Source organism: Protopterus annectens, chromosome 1.part2 (assembly GCF_019279795.1).
Source record: "Protopterus annectens isolate FY-2018-M chromosome 1.part2, PAN1.0, whole genome shotgun sequence".
NCBI lineage: Eukaryota > Metazoa > Chordata > Ceratodontiformes > Protopteridae > Protopterus > Protopterus annectens.
Window position 1 is genome coordinate 397682879 of NC_056727.1, and position 17370 is coordinate 397700248.

Genomic DNA, 17370 nt, shown 5'->3' on the forward strand with positions numbered 1-17370 from the left:
TACTGTATAGCAAAATGTACGTCTTCTCTAGCCACCATCAGTTGGGGGTCCCAACTGCCTAACCTGCATATTTTCTGACGTGCTTTAAAATGTGTTGAAAACATCAACTGAAATACCTTGACACAGCAGCTGTCAAGAATACTGTGACAAGTCATTGTGTGTGTCATAAAATCAACTACCTTTTTGGAATTTAATTGATAACTTATTTTAATAATCTGGTAGTAATTATTCGTAAGTCAACATTTCTAGGTGATCTTAATATTAACCATGTATCAAGAGACTCAACCACTCTTCTCCCACTCACCATATTGAAGGACTGGATGGATAAGAGCTTTTGCCATTACAAATCACAAAAAACTTTTTGAACACATCATTTTCTGAAGTCATATATCTTTGCATCCAAATCCAACTGACAAATTTATTACACCACCTGCCACACAGACTTCTGCAAGTCTACGTAATTTCCATACAAATCTGGAAGCGCACAAAGTAATAGCATAAATCATGAACCAAAAATCATAACAAGAAAAAATATTCATGCTGTCAGAAAAGATATTTTTTTCATCCAGATGACTTGGGTTTCATTAAAAACCCAACCACTGAAAAAGTCAACTAAGTAGTGCGAATGAGTAGCTGACACCTGCCTGCTCATTCCAAAGAGTGTGAATAGCAGCTCTCTTCTGCTGCTCTTACCATCGACAAGCAGAGGTTTGCAGGTACTGGAATGCATCAAAACAGACTGGGGATCTGTGCTTGGTACTACCAGGCCATTAAGTTTCTTTCATGAGCATGTGGTCGGGAGCACATATAACAGAAAGGTATTCTATGCTGTAGGTAGTGAGGTTAGGTCTAGTAAAATGTTCTTCTCCACAGCAGACTGTCATGAGAAGATGGCTTTTGAGAGAAGTGCAATGGGTAATCCCCAGATTGGGGACAATTGGGGTCCACCTTTAAATGCAAATGTCCTTCTTTGTGGTGTTGAGCCTGACACTCAGGTTACTGGGACAATGACTGTACTGGATGTAGGAAGTCCGCAGACTAGTATGTATAAAGACAATGAGTGGGAATGTGAGGGAACAAAGAATCTCTGTTGCCTGGATGATGGTTGCTTAGGCGCTCCCTATCCTAAGTATCTACCGGACCATGACAATGAAGGACTCCAAGGCAAAGTTCTCAACAGAGGGTGTTCCTCTCAAAATGGTGACATGGAGTGAGGTCAGATAAGACACAAGGCAACAAATGAGCAGTCCAAAACAAAAAGTCTCGACTGCTGGCAGGCATTTGGGGCAAAAGTTTCTATGAAAAAGGATGCAAATTTAAAATATGGGTTCAACATTTAAAAAAATAAAGCACCTGATTTAGGTTTGTTGCAGAATTGAACAGAATTGAAGAACAAAAATTTAATTAAGTAAAACTTTAACAAACTCAAAAACTTAAAAGAAGTATTCCAAATCTTCTGTTACTACTATTTTACAATGTAGAGACTGAAAGAAATAGCCCAAAGACTTGAATGTTGTATCAAAATTTTTTCAGTGCCATTTATTTATCTGCAGCAATTATTACTGCGAACTGACCAATATCTGAGTACTGTACTTATTTTAGTCTTTGCTGTCAATATTTACTTTAGGTTAAAGATACAAATTAAATTATTAAAAAAATAAACAATTTTTGAAATAAATACAGTTGACCATTTTGGATGCAGAAATCAACGGCAGAAAAACACATACACGGCTGTGAATTTATACAACTGTGGATTAAGTGACAAAGAAATCATAAAGTTATCATGCTACAATGTGTAGAAGTAAATTTCTACTTTGAAACTGCAAATTAAAGGGACTAACCTTTGACAAAGAACTAAAATTTTATTCTCAACAAGGTTTTATGGAAAGCACCTCTATAGTTTAATAAAGCCACACCTATTTCCCTACAATAAACATGCAAATTCACCTGACAAGCAATACAACATTTACTTTACAGTAGTAGTTACCCACTGTAATAACATTCAGCAATGTTTGCACAGTGGCACAACTGGCTAATTAGATGTGGGAATAGTATTACAATATAATCTTAAGGAACAAGACAGATTTCTAGTAAGAACACTATACCCACTTAGTAATTAAACCTTGTGCCTCATTATGTATTTAAAATAATACGTAACTGATGGGCAATAACACTAACACTGTAGTCAAACACCAGAAAGAATGCTAGTGGATACTATGAACACCTGCCATATTTTGCCTTGGCAAATACAAACTAAATTAATGTGACAGCATTCAACTATCTGTCAGAACTAAAGGAGGGTAAAAAATACCCAGCGTTAACAGCAAATTATAAAGTGAGTATCAAACCTACATAAAATATTCTAATTACCTGTACTGCCAAACTGTAATTCAAGTGGGAACAAAATGTTCTACCACCTCCAGGACAGTAAATTCCCTGGTCATGTTTTAAATTTACGTTCTGCAAATACATGCTATCTTGTTTTACAATAATAAATCAGTGCCTATAGTAGAAATAATAATGGGAAAATGTTAACAGTTTAAACATTCTGAATGCTTTCTTCTTTAAAAAAAAAAATTGTAAAAAAGTGCGACAGATCTTGCTCAAAACCCTTCTTAATACTGCCCATAGAACAATGGTTACATTACATAAGTAACATCAAAAATATTGCAAATTATCAAAAAGGTTTGTACAGAAAAATTAGAAATTCTGTCTAAAATACATTACACTGCTATACTGTCAGAAGAAAAGTGCTTTTCCTGTCAGAAAAAATGATACGTCATTATACAAACATGACTGCTTTATCTACTTCATTTAGTAAGATAATGTGGCTAAGTTCTACATGTGCTGTTAACTGGTTTTGTTAAAGGCAGTGAAACTGCTGGCTCATTTACTACCTGACTTTTTAGTGAAGCTTTGCTTCACAAAATTATGTTGAACATTAGCAGCTATTAGTCTGCATCATAAGGAACACATGGTCTTTCTGGCTCAACATTACCTCCAGCTTCCTAGTTATCTATGGGGAACAATCTATTTTCCCTAATTTTGCTTTATATATTAATCAAAACTTTTTGGTTTCATCCACCTCTGAGCCTACCTTCTTAGTACAATGAAATGGTTATTTAAACAGTTTATAATTTCTTTGCCACTTCCTGATACCAGTACACAATTTCCATGGATACACATTCTGTAGTTTAGCGGTGTCTGTATTGTCTCATAAGTGGTACAATACAGGAAGGAGGGCCAGCAAGCTTCAGGAAAGGATGTCTGAGCAACTCTTGTGCTGTTGCCCTTTGGGATGGCTCCCTCACCAACATTAAATCCAAGAATCCTCGCAGCATAGAAGAAACCTAAAACAATTAACAGAAAACAATAAACATTAACAAATAATTGTTCAAATTATGCATCTTACAGAATTTTAACAAAAACATCTTTATTAAATGATTACATATGATACAGGCAATTTTACATTTATATAAATGAAAAACAAACATTGACACCACTTTAGTTATAAACATTATGCATCACAGACACCACTGATACAACTGTAGTTGCAAACATTGTTTATAATGTAGCCAGTCATTGTCAGTTAAGCATTATACAGCTCATTCAAATCCTGCCTTCTTTTAAACCTCGTTCTCACAATTTCCCATTTTTTCTGTGTAGCTTGCTCCTTCCCTTTCCTAAAGATTCCAATTCCAACTGTTTTATCTCTGTTACTATATTCACTACTTCTAGTAAAATTGGTTTAGATTTTGATTTCCATTTTCTAGTAATTACTTTTTTGGTAGCCACCATAATTAGATTCAGCAAGGCTTTACTATGCCTAGGCAATTCCAATTCTGTTTCATAGCTCAAATAAATCTTCTCCCCAGTCAATCCAATCTGCTAACCCAGCATCCCCAACACAGCGGTCCATAAGGAATCTTTAAAGTCTGCAAACTCATTACACTCCCAAAAAATATGTTCCCAACTGCCTCTTTCTTCCCCGTCACACCTCCCAACATTTGTTATCCACCTGAGGAAAAATTCTTTGGAATCTACTTGAGGTATAAAAATACCTATGTAAACACTTCCAGGCAATGATCCTAAATATTCTACACTTTCCTGCATATTTGGGAGATAAACATATATCCCCCTATTGTCTCTCTGTGAATTGCTTATCCAATCTCTCTTCCCAATCCTTTCTAAGCTCCTCTGATTGACTTTCATAGTTATGTAATATTTTATATGCTCTACTAATTATTCCTTTTTTAACACAGTTTCTATTCTAGATTCTATTAAAAACTCTACCAGTGCTGGTCTTTTGTTTAAGACTCCCTATTTCTTTCTCTTTGCCTGTACTCTGATATCAATCCTTGATACGGAAGGCAATCTCTAATCTGCAGTCCAAATAAATACTTGGCATCTTCCCATTTTATTACCTTTCTCTTTCTAGTTATTTGCTCCCAACACCTTGGTTCTTTTGCCAGTTTTGTCCAATAAATTCCAGCCCCCTCTTGCCTATTTGTCTCCATCCCTATCAGCAGAATCTCTTTTCTCCATTCCCATGCTGGTTTAGTTCTTAAAACATTCCCTATTTTATGACTATAATATTCTGTATAACTGTTGTCGTTCTCCTTAACAGTCTGCATCCAAAACACCAGTCTCTCCTTGTTTCTTGAACTCCCCCCAGTATCATCATCTTCCCTTTCCACTCTGAATTATAGTTTTCTCCTTGTACTATGTATAACAGCCTTAACTGTATTGCCCTAAAATACCCCCTCAAATTAGGTAATCCTAGTCCACCTTGTTCTACTGGAAGAATCAGCTTATCCCACTTGACCCTTGCCATCTTCCCCTTCCAGATAAAAATCCTTCAGCTCTTTTTTTAATTGCTATCCACAGCTTCTCCTCTGGTTGATAAAAACACGCCTGATCTGTGTATAAGATTAAAGGGACTAAAAACATTTTAATTGCTTGTATCTTACTATCCATATAACAAAGACTCCAGTTTCGTAATTTTTGCATTATCTTCTGTTTAGTCTCTTCCCACATATCCTTAGTTGCAACAACAGAGTAATTTCTAATCCATACTCCTAAATACTTCATTTCATTATGTCCCCATAAATATGGATATTGTTGGACCAATTCATACGTGGGTACAATTTACCTGTACCACCTTTGTTTTAGCTTCATTAATTTTGTATCCTGAAAAGATTTGAAACTATCTTAAAATGTTCCACAAAACTGTAATGTCCCTTTCTGGTTTTGTCATGTTTAAAATAATGTCATTTGCAAAAACAGCCAGCTTTTCTTGGTTGCCATACCAATTATATCCTTGAATTTCTGGGTCCCTTATTTTCTTTGCCAATGGTTATAAATATAATACAAACAAAGGGGAAAGAGGACACCCTGCCTGGTTCCTCTACTCAAGCCGAAATTATCAGAGAACCCAACCTACTTTAATTTTTACCTCTGATCCCTCATATATACTCCTAATTAACCTTATAAGTGCATCACGCAAAGCAAATACTTCCACTGTCCTGCTCATGAAGTCCCAGTCTACTATGTCAAATACTTTCTCTGCATCAAGACCCACCAATAACAGTGGTATTTTCTTACATTGTGCTTCCCCTCAGGATCATCAGTGTTCTGCTAATGTTGTTAAATGTTTGCCTCCCTTCCATAAAACCACGCTGATCCATATCTATCAATTTTGGCATCACTTTTAACATTATTTTAGCCATTACAGACACAAACACTTTATAATCATGGCTTAGTATTGAAATGGGCCTGTATGAAGCTGGATCCGATGGATCTTTGCCCTCTTTAGGTATTACCATTACCACCGCTTTCTTCCAGGATGCTGGTATTTCTTCTCCTCTTAAAATACTGTTAAAGAAAACTTTCAAGATCTTTATCAGTTTTTTTTCCCTCCTAGCTTCCAAACTTCCATAGGAATACCATCAATTTCTGGGGACTTTCCTGTAGCTCGGTTATACATAACCATTTTTATCTCATCCTCTCCTATCCTGTTAGTAAATGAGCTTCATCTACCTCTAACCTTGGCATATTTCATTTTTCCATTAACACTTCCATTTGTACCTTTTTTTGATTTCCATTTCTCTCTGCTTTATACAAACTTGCATAAAATTTCTGAAATATTTCTAATACTTCTACAGGATTCTCTTATCTTTGTTATAGGCTCCCTAAGCTTTGTGACAGCTCTTTCTACTTTGTGTTGTCTGAGTCGTTGTGCTAAAAGTTTTTGTACTCTAGAATTATCGTAAAAAATATTTGCTTAACAGTAATCTTTCTGAACTCATGCATATTGTCAAGGTAATCCCTTATTTTCAGTTTAGTATTCTGCAGTTGCTCCTTTTCTGGTTATGATAGATTCCTCTAAATAATTCTTGTTACTTCTTAACCATTAACTCCCTTTTCCTTAATTTCCACCCTAGCTTTAAACTCTACTTTAATTTTATCCCACTCCCTAGCTATATTTTCGGAAGAATTTTCTATCTTCTGTAATAGCTCCTGAATTATTTCTAAAGCCCATTCCTTAAATTTCTCTTTTTTCAACAGATAGGTGGGAAAACACCAGTGTCATTTTTATTTCATTACCCTGCATTTTTATTTTAGTTATTGGCAGGTTAGAGAAATTTTGAGCATTTTGGCACAATACATTATTTCTATTATACCACTAACATTGACAGCAAAAGTTATACTCCTTAATGTACACCACACTAAAAACAAAGAGTAATGTTTAGGTTGTGCTCATCTTGCCCACTAAGCTCAAACTTACTTTCACATTGAGAGTCCTGACTCTGACACATTGTGGTGGTCTTATGTTAACTTCCCAGAGCTTTTAAGGTTGAAACATGCAGTGAAAACAATACATGTCTGACAACTGCTTTCTCCAGAGGAAAGGGATGGCCATAATCTCATCTGCACCACTTCCACCCTTTCCTAATATCACTCACTCATACAGTGGTGCTTCAAGACACAAATCCATTACAGTAGCTTATCGATCCCAATTAGAATGCAAAAAGGTAGTTCCATGCCATTAATAATCACCATTACTGAATTTATTAAGCATATGTTGGAAAAAAAAGTGTCTGGCTTTCACCAATTATCCGTTCGCTACAGCACCACTCACTGTTACTCATTTCATACAATGCACATCAAAACTACTGCCCATATTTCTGTAACTATATACCCAACCACTGCAAACCCATCTTTTTATTCTTTCTCACAATCTCCAACTGTAACATGACCATTTTTTCAATTACAGTTTTTATGCCAAGCCAAAACAATAACAAAATGCCTCAAACAGCAGTAAAAAACAGTAATTTGTCACCACTGCAACCCCATATTGAGCACAAGCATCTTGTATAAATACTTTTTTTCACAAATCACAAACTGTCACTTAAGTGAATTATATATGCAGCAACCTCCTACAATCTTCAAAATGCTTCCTTTCTCACATCCATATGCCATATCTCAAGTTACTGTCCAGGTGATTTAAGAACTTTGGACTCTATCCTACTCATTACAACCTTAACACATAAAACATTTCTTAATTTAATCACTCTCTGATTCAATCCCATACCTATTAATTTCAAAATGTTATATCATTGAGTAAATACATATGGTTAAAACTGTCATATACACCAGAAGCATAAGAATAAGCTAGACTAGTAGGAATGTCCATTAAAAGAGGGCTCTGTTCATGCCTATTATGCCAATGAGAAAATCTTGTCCATTTAATAGCACAGGATTTTCTAGTACAGAGTTTTCTGGTCTCCTACAAAACCTGAAGCATATCCTCAGAAAACTCATGTTGGAAAGGGATCAAAACCCTATCAGCCAAACAGTCAAATGTAGGGTGAGCAGAGGAGGGTGAATGAGAAAGCCTTTGTCCTGTGTGAGGAGATCCATCCTGTTCCTGTGAAGTGACTTGTGATGACTGTCCTTGGCCAGATGAAACAGAAGGGGAAACCAATGCTGTCTAGGCCAAAAGGGAGTCAACCACAAGATTATGAGTCTGTTCCACATGATCGCATGTAAGACCTTGAGCAATGAAGGAAGAGGGGATAGGCATACAGAAACATCCCTTTGCAGGAAAAAGAAATGGTGTCCAGTTTCCAAGAAAAAGGATTCAGCACTGTGGAACAGAACCTGGAAAGTTGCTTGTTCTGAAGGAAGGCAAACAGATCTGTTTAGTACACACCAGTGGATAAAGTCAAAGAAAGCCTCTGTGTGAAGAATACATTCAAGATCTGCCCTGGACCTGCTTCAGATGTCTGCCACAAGGAGGATCAGATGATGGTGCAAATTCCCAAACCACAGGAGTTAGTCTTTGTGCCCCCCTTGTTTGTTTAGATACCACATAACAGTGGTGGTGTTTGAGTAAACCTGGAGAGGGTCAAGAACCCAGAAGGAATGCTAGTCTTAAAAAGCCAAATGCAGAGCCTTCATTTATTTGATGCTGATGCAGCCTTCTGGTTGTCGGGGAGATCACACTCCCTGGACCCTGATATAGTTGGAGGCCTACCATCCCACATATGAAGCATTTTGATACAACTCCTGAGTGGTGGAATGAGCTTGAAAAAGTAGTCATGGATTCAGAGATCTGATGAAGCCACCACAGACGTTCCTGTTTGAGACAAGGCAAAAGAGGAATGTGAAATTCCAGAGGGTGACAATGTTGAACTCTGTCTTTAGATACCACTTAATTTACCTCAAGAAGCCTGTGCACTGGCCCAGCAATCAAGGAGCCTCTATCTTCATCATTAATACCAGTAAGGGGTGTCTATATAGGGAAAGGATAATAAAAACACACACAGTAAAGTACAATTTCCCTTAAGAGCACACAGATATCACAGTCAGTCTGGGGTTGGTTTCTCCATTTCTGTCCAGATCCCCAATAAGACTCCCCACTGGCACAGCTATAGGGTCCAGATCTCAACTTAGTGGACAAGCTCAAACCTCCAGCACCCTCTCTGTCCAACCAGTGCTTCGTATCCCTGCCCAAGTAGCTGACATACACACACGTGTTTTATATGCAACCACACAGACACTCCTGGGGAAGGATGGCACAGGTTCTCCAGCTGTGCTCCTTTTACCCACACTATACGGTAGAAATCACTGCCACCACCCACTAATATTTGACAGCTACCAAAAGGCACTTATGAAAGGGTGTCCAATTATACTGTGCAATATTATTATCCAAATGGTAAGTGCAACTGAACAGTCAAGGCTTATTTGGAGTGGCTTTGTACAGTATCACTATATATAGCTATGCAATGTACTCTAGAGCTTAAATGATCTCTACACAAAACAGCCACAGTTGAAAATTTTAAAAATATTTAATAATAAATAATAAAAACACGCGGCAATACTTCTTACTACATGGTGCTAGTCAAGAGTTCAGACACAGGAAAATGCATAAAATACAATAGAATAGTTCTGACATCAGTACAGAAAACAACTGTCTAATATTCCTATTTCCTTGCTATTTCTAAGAGAAATGTTGAAGTCTAAGATCATACTTACATACAGAACACAGGCACATTGCTGGTGAGTTGGATGTTCTCAATACAAATGCTCAATGCCCTCATTCTTTCTGTCCTTAAATTGATAACACAGTACAACTGATTCATTTCAGATTACATCACTTCTTTCTGGTTCCCAAGCTAACAGAAACTCAGAGGTTAATAGCACTTTTGATCTTGCAGCTAGTCAGGAAGCCACAGGAATAAAATAAATTATACATGTATATTCTAGCTATTAACTCTGGCCTCAAAACAATAGGCAGAATGCCTCCCTGTAGACATCTCAGCTCTGAGTTTTAGATCAAAGAATTTCACAATGCTTGTCTTATCAGCTTTATTACAGCAGAGTGCACTGTTGTTACATTTTTTTCCAGTTCAACATCCAGTACAGTCATTTCATCTTTAACAGAATATGCCTGTGGCTTACATTAATATTTACAAATGACAGAATTATCTACAAAATTCTATTTGGCTAGGCTTGCAGCCTTCGCCTATATTCACCCCCCCCCCCCAGAGAACTCAAGCTAGTTTTTCAAGTGACCCCTGAGAAACATTGCTTGAGAGGGTTAGTCTGAGTACACCTTACCCCATTCCCTGTCTTGAGAGCCCATCTGCAATGGCACTGCTAATCCCACTGTGGTGCTGCACTGACAAATCATATGCTTGCAACCCTCGGCTCCAACTTAGCAACTTGGCAGTGCTGGCTGGCTCTGTTTAACCATGTTAGGGGATTGTGATCTGACACTACAGTGAATTTTCTTCCATATAGATAAGGCTGAAGTTTCTGCAGTGCCCACACTATGGATAGACATTCTTTTCCTACAGCTGCATAGCATTCCTCCCTGGGTTGGAGCCTACAACTGAGATAAACCACTGGGTGCTCTTCTCCCTCTGAAGAAATCTGGCTAAGTACAGCCCTCACCCCATGGTTTGAAGCATCCACCACCACAACAAATTATTTGCTGTAATCTGGACTGGCTAACACAAGGGTCCTCCCAAAGCGTCTTTAAGCTTCTGGAATGCCTTCTCACATGCTGTGGTCCACACTACCTTATCTAGCCTGTTTTTCCTTGTCAGGTCTGTGAGGGGAGCAGCTATGGTACTATAATTGGGGAGAAACTTTCTGTAGTACCCTGCTGTCCCTAAGAGTGCCCTCACCTGCTTTTTGGTAACAGATGCAGGCCATGCCTGAATGGCTTCAACTTTGACAGGTTCTGGCCTGATTTTAACACTCCCCACTCTATGTCCCAGGCAGAAGACCTCTGCCATACCGACCTGACATTTGCTGGGCTTAATGGTCAAGCCTGCCCCTCTGTAGTCTGCCTAGCACCTCCCTGACATGTTGAAGGTGCACTTGCCAGGAATGGCTGCAGATGGCAATATCATCTAGGTAAGCAAGGGCAAACCCTCCTGCTCCTGCTAGGATATGATCAACCAGCCTCTGGAAAGTTGCTGGGGCATTTTTCATCCCACACGGCATCTTTGTGAACTCATACAAGCCAAAAGGAGTCACAAAGGCTGACCTCTCTCTCTAGCACTGGGAGTCAAGTCAAGGGCACCTGCCAGTAACCCTTGGTAAGATCAACAGTTGTAAGATACTTAGCCCCACCCAGCTGCTCTAGGGCCTTATCTGTCCTAGGCATGGGGTAAGCATCTGACTCTATGTGACTAATTTCCTGTAGTCCACAAAGATCCTGGTGCTGCCATCCTTCTTTGGCACCAGCACCACTGGGGAGGCCCAGGGACTGTTGGACTCTTGAATTACCCCTAGTTCCAACATTTCCTGTATCTCCTCCCTCAGAGTCTGTTTGACTCTCTCAGGCACCCTATAAGGGGCCTGCCTAATAGGCCTTTGGGTTCCTGTATCCACCTGGTGCTGCACCAGGTGGGTGCACCATGATTTCCCAGTGAACATGTCCCCAAACTCCAGTAACACTGGTCGGATTTCTCGAACCTGGGTAGGAGATAGCTGCTGGGGGGACATTGCTACCCCTTCTACTGAAGTGTCTATCTGAGCCTCACTGAGATCATCAGTCAACAGATCTCCCTAAGACTCCTCCTGCAATCCACTGCAAATGCTCAGCACAAGGGCCTCCCTATCATGGTAAGGTTTCATCATGTTAACATGGTACAATTGGTACCCCTGCCTCCTGCCTAGCAGTTCCACCATGTAATTAATGTCGCTTACCTTTCTTACCACCTTGTAGGGTCCCTCCTAAGCTGCTTGCAGCTTGTTTGTCTGAAAGGAATGAGAACCATTACCTGCTGCCCTACAGCATCCTCTCTAGCTCGAGTGGTCCTGTCATACCATAACTTTTTCCTGTTGTTGAGCTTCTGTCAGGTTCTCCTGGGCCAAGCCCATGAGTTCCCTGAGCTTTGTCCTGAGGTTTAGGACATATGCCACAACAGACTCCTTGTGAGGTTCACACTCACCTTCCCATTCATCACAAATTAAATCTACAGGTCCCCTTACCCTATGCCCATACAACAACTCAAAGTGTGAAAACCCTGTATATTCCTGGGGAACCCCTCTGTAAGCAAACAGATGGGGCAAATATTTGCCCCACTCCCTCTTAAACGGGTCTGCAAATGCCCGTAGCACAGACTTGATTGCAGAGTTTAACCTCTCAAAAGACCATTATTCTGGGGATAGTATGGGGTGGTCTTCAGGTGCTTCACTCCCCAGTACTTCCACAGACAAGCCAGCAGGTCTGACATGAAATTGGCACCTCTGTCAGTCAGTATTTCTTTTGGGAAACCTACCCTGCTGAAAATCTGTAACAAAGCATTTGCCACCTTTTCTGCCTCACTGGAGGCTAGAGCCACTGTCTCAGGGTATCACGTAGCATAATCCACTACCACTAGAATATACCGTTTCCCTGTGGAACTTGGGGTACTCACAGGCCCCACAATATCCATAGCTACCCTCTGAAATGGCTCCTCAATCACAGGCAAAGGCATCAAAGCAGCTTTCACCTTGTCTCCTGCCTTGCCTACCTTTTGGCACTGCTCACAGGTCTTGTAATACCCTGTTACATCTCTGGAAATTCCAGGTCAATAGAAGTTCTGACCTGCAAAGGGAATATCATGGGCTATGGCTAGAAGTGCCAGATGGTAGGCTCTAGGCACTATTAACTGCTGTGCCCTCTCACCTTCTTGCCCTCCCTCAGGGATCCAATGTCTATACAGTAACCCTTTGTTCCAGTACACAGACTTCCCCCTTCCCTTGAGAATCAAGTGCCTCACTATCTACCTGCCTCAGGTCTTGCAATGTAGGGTCTAAGAGCTGAGCCTGTCTCAGCACTCTCTTTGTAACCCTTCCCAGCTCCCCTTCCACAGGTCAGCCTGGGTACTACTACTCACCTCTACCTTTGCAGTCACTCTGTCCAAGGGAACATCAGTACCCACAAGCAGTTGTGGCTCACATACAGTCTCACTGATACACTGTAGCTCCCTCCCTGAAGTAACCACCTCAAAAGTCTTGGCTGTAAGTATGCAGTCTGTCTGGGTCTCCTCCCAGGCTACCAGACCTACATGCTAGTCTCCTAGCTGGACTGCGTGCAACTGCATAAGCACATGGTACTGCCTCATCCAAATCCCTCCCTATCAGGACATCTGCAGGATGGTAGTTCGGTAACTCTATTGTCTCAAGACAACCTACTGTTGGCATTTTGTCCTTCCCACTTACTGGCTCCCTCACCTTTTGTTCCCCACCTTGCCTCAGTGGCATCTGTATGCCACATGGCCCCACTGGCTGCATTCAAAACATTTATCCCTAGGTCCTGGATGTGTACTTGAACTAGTGGCTTCCCCTGCTACTGGCAGATTCTGTTGGGGCAGTCTGTCCACCATGGGTTCCTTTACACCCATGAGCAGTACTGGGGGTTCCCTTCCTATGCAGGGATGCCCTGCTTGCTAGGTATAGGTCTCCCTTCTTCCCCAACTCATCTGAAGTAGCACATTGTCTATCAGCTAACCAGATCCTCATGTCCTCAGGCAAAGTGCTAAGGGCTTGTTCCCTCACCAAACGGTCTTGCCAGCCTTTCAAAAGTGGTGACCTGATATCCAGTCACCCAACTATGAAAATAAGTGCTCAGTTCAGCAACATATTTACACACACTTTCACTTGCTTTGCATCTATGCTCACAAAACTTTTTCCTATAAGTTTCAGGTGTTAGCTTAAAAAATTCTAACAAGCAGTTCTTAACAGTACTATAACAAAACATTCCTGATCAGAAATTTTAGACAACACAGTTACAGCTTTACCTTGGAGTAAGGGGGTCAGGACTGTATCCAGAGCCTTTGGTCAATCATACTGTTTACATACCCTCTCAAAAACATGAATGAAACTATCAAAATTATCCCCCTCTGTAAACTGCGGAAGAAATTTACTGACCTTTTGTGCTTCTAGGTTCTTGTTACTCCCCTCTCCATTACCTCCATGACTCTGGCAAAGAGTTAGCATCTCCTTTTCATGCTGCCTCTGCCTCTCCTTTTCCTCAGCATCCAGGCATAGCAGTTTCTCATTCTCCTCAGCCTGCAGACATCTCAGTCTCTCTGCTGCTTCTATTTCCAAATGCCTGGCCTCCAACTCAAGTCTCTTTAGCTCCAGATGGATTTTTAAGTCCTCTGCAGAAAGGTTGAGCTGTCCATTCTGAGTGTGGTACATCTCCACTGCCAGTCTGATTGTCCTCCTGGTTGCCGTTTTCTGATGCAGCTGTGACCACAGCTGCAATCATGTCTGCCTCAAGTCAGGTTTCCATGCACCAGTCCTTTAGCCTGGCACATCTCAGCCAGCTGTCTCTGTCAGATTTCCATGCTCCTCTGCTGACATGCTGCCTGCTCTCCCTGACTAACTAAGCTAACAAAAGAAATATAACAATTGTGATCTGAACTCTGACTATTCACTGCATGGCTGATTTAGAGTACAAAAACACCTTCAGTGATCACTGTACACAAGCTACAGGAATTCACTGTACCCACACCACTACAAGCCAGTTAGTATTTGCCAACCAATTAATATGTGGTGTGGATATCCCACCACTGGCAAACAATTAATATGTGATGCCCATGCACTGGCTCAGCAATCAAGGAGCCTCAATCCTCACCACCAACACCAGTGAGGGGCGTCCATATAGCTGATAAATATTAGTGGGTGGTGGCAAGTGGCACTACTGTATAGTCTGGGTAAAAGGGGCACAGCTGGAGAACCTATGACAGCCTTCCCCAGGAGTGTCTGTGTGGTTGTATAGAACTCTTATCTCAAAGTGTGTGTGTGTGTGTGTGTGTGTCAGCTACTTGGGCAGGGACACAAAGCACTGGTTGGACAGAGAGGGTGAGCTTGCCCACTAGGCTGAGATCTGGACCCTATAGCTGTGCCAGTGGGAAGTCTTATTGAGGACCTGGAGAGAAAGGGAGAAACCAGCCCCAGACTGACTGTGATCTCTGTGAGCTCTTAAGGGAAATTGTACTTTATTGTGCGTGTGTGTATTTATTATCCTTTACCTACATGGACGCCCCTCACTGGTGTTAGTGGTGAGGATCGAGAACTCCTTGATTGCTGGGCCAGTGCATTGGCGTCACACAGCCTACTGAAAGGAATCACAGGAATGGTGGAAGCCATGACCCTAGAACTTGCAGAAACTTTCTTGCAAATGCCACAAGTAGAAGAAGGTGACACTAGGAGAAAGTTGTCAAGAAGGTGACCTTTGATAGGAGGAAGAAAAGCAGTCATAGGCAAGGTCTGAATCCTACATTCTAGGAAAACTTGATCCTTTGAAAAAGTCAGATGAGATTTTCTTGAGAATGAAGGTGAACCACACACTTTGCAGTAGAAGCATGGTAAAGCTGAGATTCTGAAGAAGCTGCTCCTGAATGAGGTCATCCAGATAAGGAAAAATCTGGTTACCATGGAGTCTGCAGTAAGATATGACAGGGCCAGACATTTGGAAGAGACTCCCAGAGCTGTATTATGACTAAAAGTCAAAGAAGAGAATGGATAATGTGAGGAAGAAACAAAGAAACAAAAATATTTCCTGAGGAAAGTGTGAATATGAATGTGAAGATAAACACCCTTCAGGTCCATTGAGACCAGATAGGCCTGAAGAAGCAAGGGGAACATGGACTGGAAAGACAGAACATCTTGAAATAGTGAACTCTCAGAAAAGTGTTGAGAAAGGAGAAATCCAGAATAGGCCTCCAAGGGCCCTCATTCCTGGGAACCAGAAACATCCTGAAATAAAATCCTGTGCCTCTCTCGGAGAGAGGAGCAGGTTGAATAGTTCCCTGAACTAAAAGGTCCTGAAGAATTGGAGGAAAATGAGGAAGCTGGCAAAGTGGAGACTACAAAATCCCTGAAAAGGGTTGAAGGAATTTCCAAACTAAGAAGTAACATTGCTGTATTATGGAAAGAATACAGGAATCTGTGGTGATCTGCTGCTAAATGGGATAGGACAGAGTTAACCGGTGGGAAAGAGTAATCTGATTGAGGGGCAGCAAAGGATGAACATTATGAATAGAAGCAGATTTGTCAGCTTTTAACCTCTAGAATCCTGAGCAGGTTTATCCAGAAAGATCTTACTGACTATGCCCAAAGGAATACTTGGAAGAATAATTACTTTGAAACATAAGAATAAAGCAAAGATAAATCTGTTTGAGGTCTTGCATAATCTTCCCTTTATCTTGTAAGGTTTTAAAAAGCTCTGCAGCTGCAGAACCAAATAGATTCTGAGAGTCCAAGGGATAATCCAACAACTTGGCTTTTACATAATCAGGAAGAAATTGTAACCTAAGCCAAGAGGTACCAGAGTAAAACAGAACCTGATGCAGCAGCCCTAGAGGATGTATCAGCAGTATCATAATGGCATTTGATAAAATGGTGACCAATGTGAGAAGCAGTACTCAATAAGGAAATAGCAGAAGTCTTAACTTCAGAATCAAGCATATCAGTCAAATCACCAAGTTTATACAGAAGAGCCAGCACATACCTGGTGGTCATATGAGTCTGGTAGTTCATGGCTCTGAAAGCCAAGGTAGCACAGGTATAAACTTTTCCATAGCCTTACTGTCTTTCTCAAAAGGGACAGAAGGGAGACATTTGGAAAAAGACAGCAGTTTGGAAGGTTTATCAGGAGAGAGATAAATAACTGCAGGGTCAGAGTTTTTTTTTTAAACATAAAATCTTTTGAGCCTCAGGGGCTGAGGCTGAGATTCAGGAGTCTGGGAAGCAGCAGTAAATGTGACCAGAAGGGCTTTAAGTACAGGAGGAACTGAAGAAGGCCTGGAATAATACATTTATAAAAAAGCATAGTACTTTTTTGAACCTCAGAAACTTGGAAGCTCTCCCACTGAAAGTGCTCCATCATTTTTACAATTGTGTCACCAAAAGAAAGTTCTTCAATAGAGGAATCTGGAGAAAGAATATCCTTACCCTCAGACCCCAGAGCAAGAGGAGAATAGATCTGAAAAAAATACTCTAGGTCCTCTTCCCTAGAATCCAGTTCCATATCTTAAGAAGAAGCGTCAAATTCCCTACATCTTTTAGAGGTAGTGGAAGAAAAAGGAACAGCAGAAACCACAGATATTTCCTGAGGGGGCTTCAGGGCCATAAAGGCTTTAAAAAGATGCTCACAAAACTGTGCTACTATTTATAAGGATCCATGGTCACAGAAGCTGCTTTGCTTGACTTCTTTTTCTTGAGGGGAACCTGAGCCCTAAATAAGCTTAGGTGGTTCAGAGTCCTGTCTGATTTCAGTGAGGGAACTAGGAGCCTCTTCCCCAACAAGTATATGGGGAATCCCCCTGGGCCCTCCCAAGGAGCCTCTTCCCCAAC

General features: G+C 40.8%; 1 protein-coding gene across 4 annotated transcripts in view; it reads right to left on the reverse strand.

Moving 5' to 3' along the window:
* Nucleotides 1-1511: 1511 nt before the first annotated feature.
* Nucleotides 1512-17370, reverse strand: part of PAK5 (p21 (RAC1) activated kinase 5) — a 2555323-nt gene continuing 2539464 nt past the window's right edge. For all 4 annotated transcript variants that reach the window (XM_044056629.1, XM_044056641.1, XM_044056651.1 and 1 more), the window contains one exon: nt 1512-3350. In XM_044056629.1, the coding sequence (XP_043912564.1) occupies nt 3195-3350 (156 nt within the window). In that variant the 3' untranslated portion in view covers nt 1512-3194. The remainder of the gene's footprint in view (nt 3351-17370) is intronic.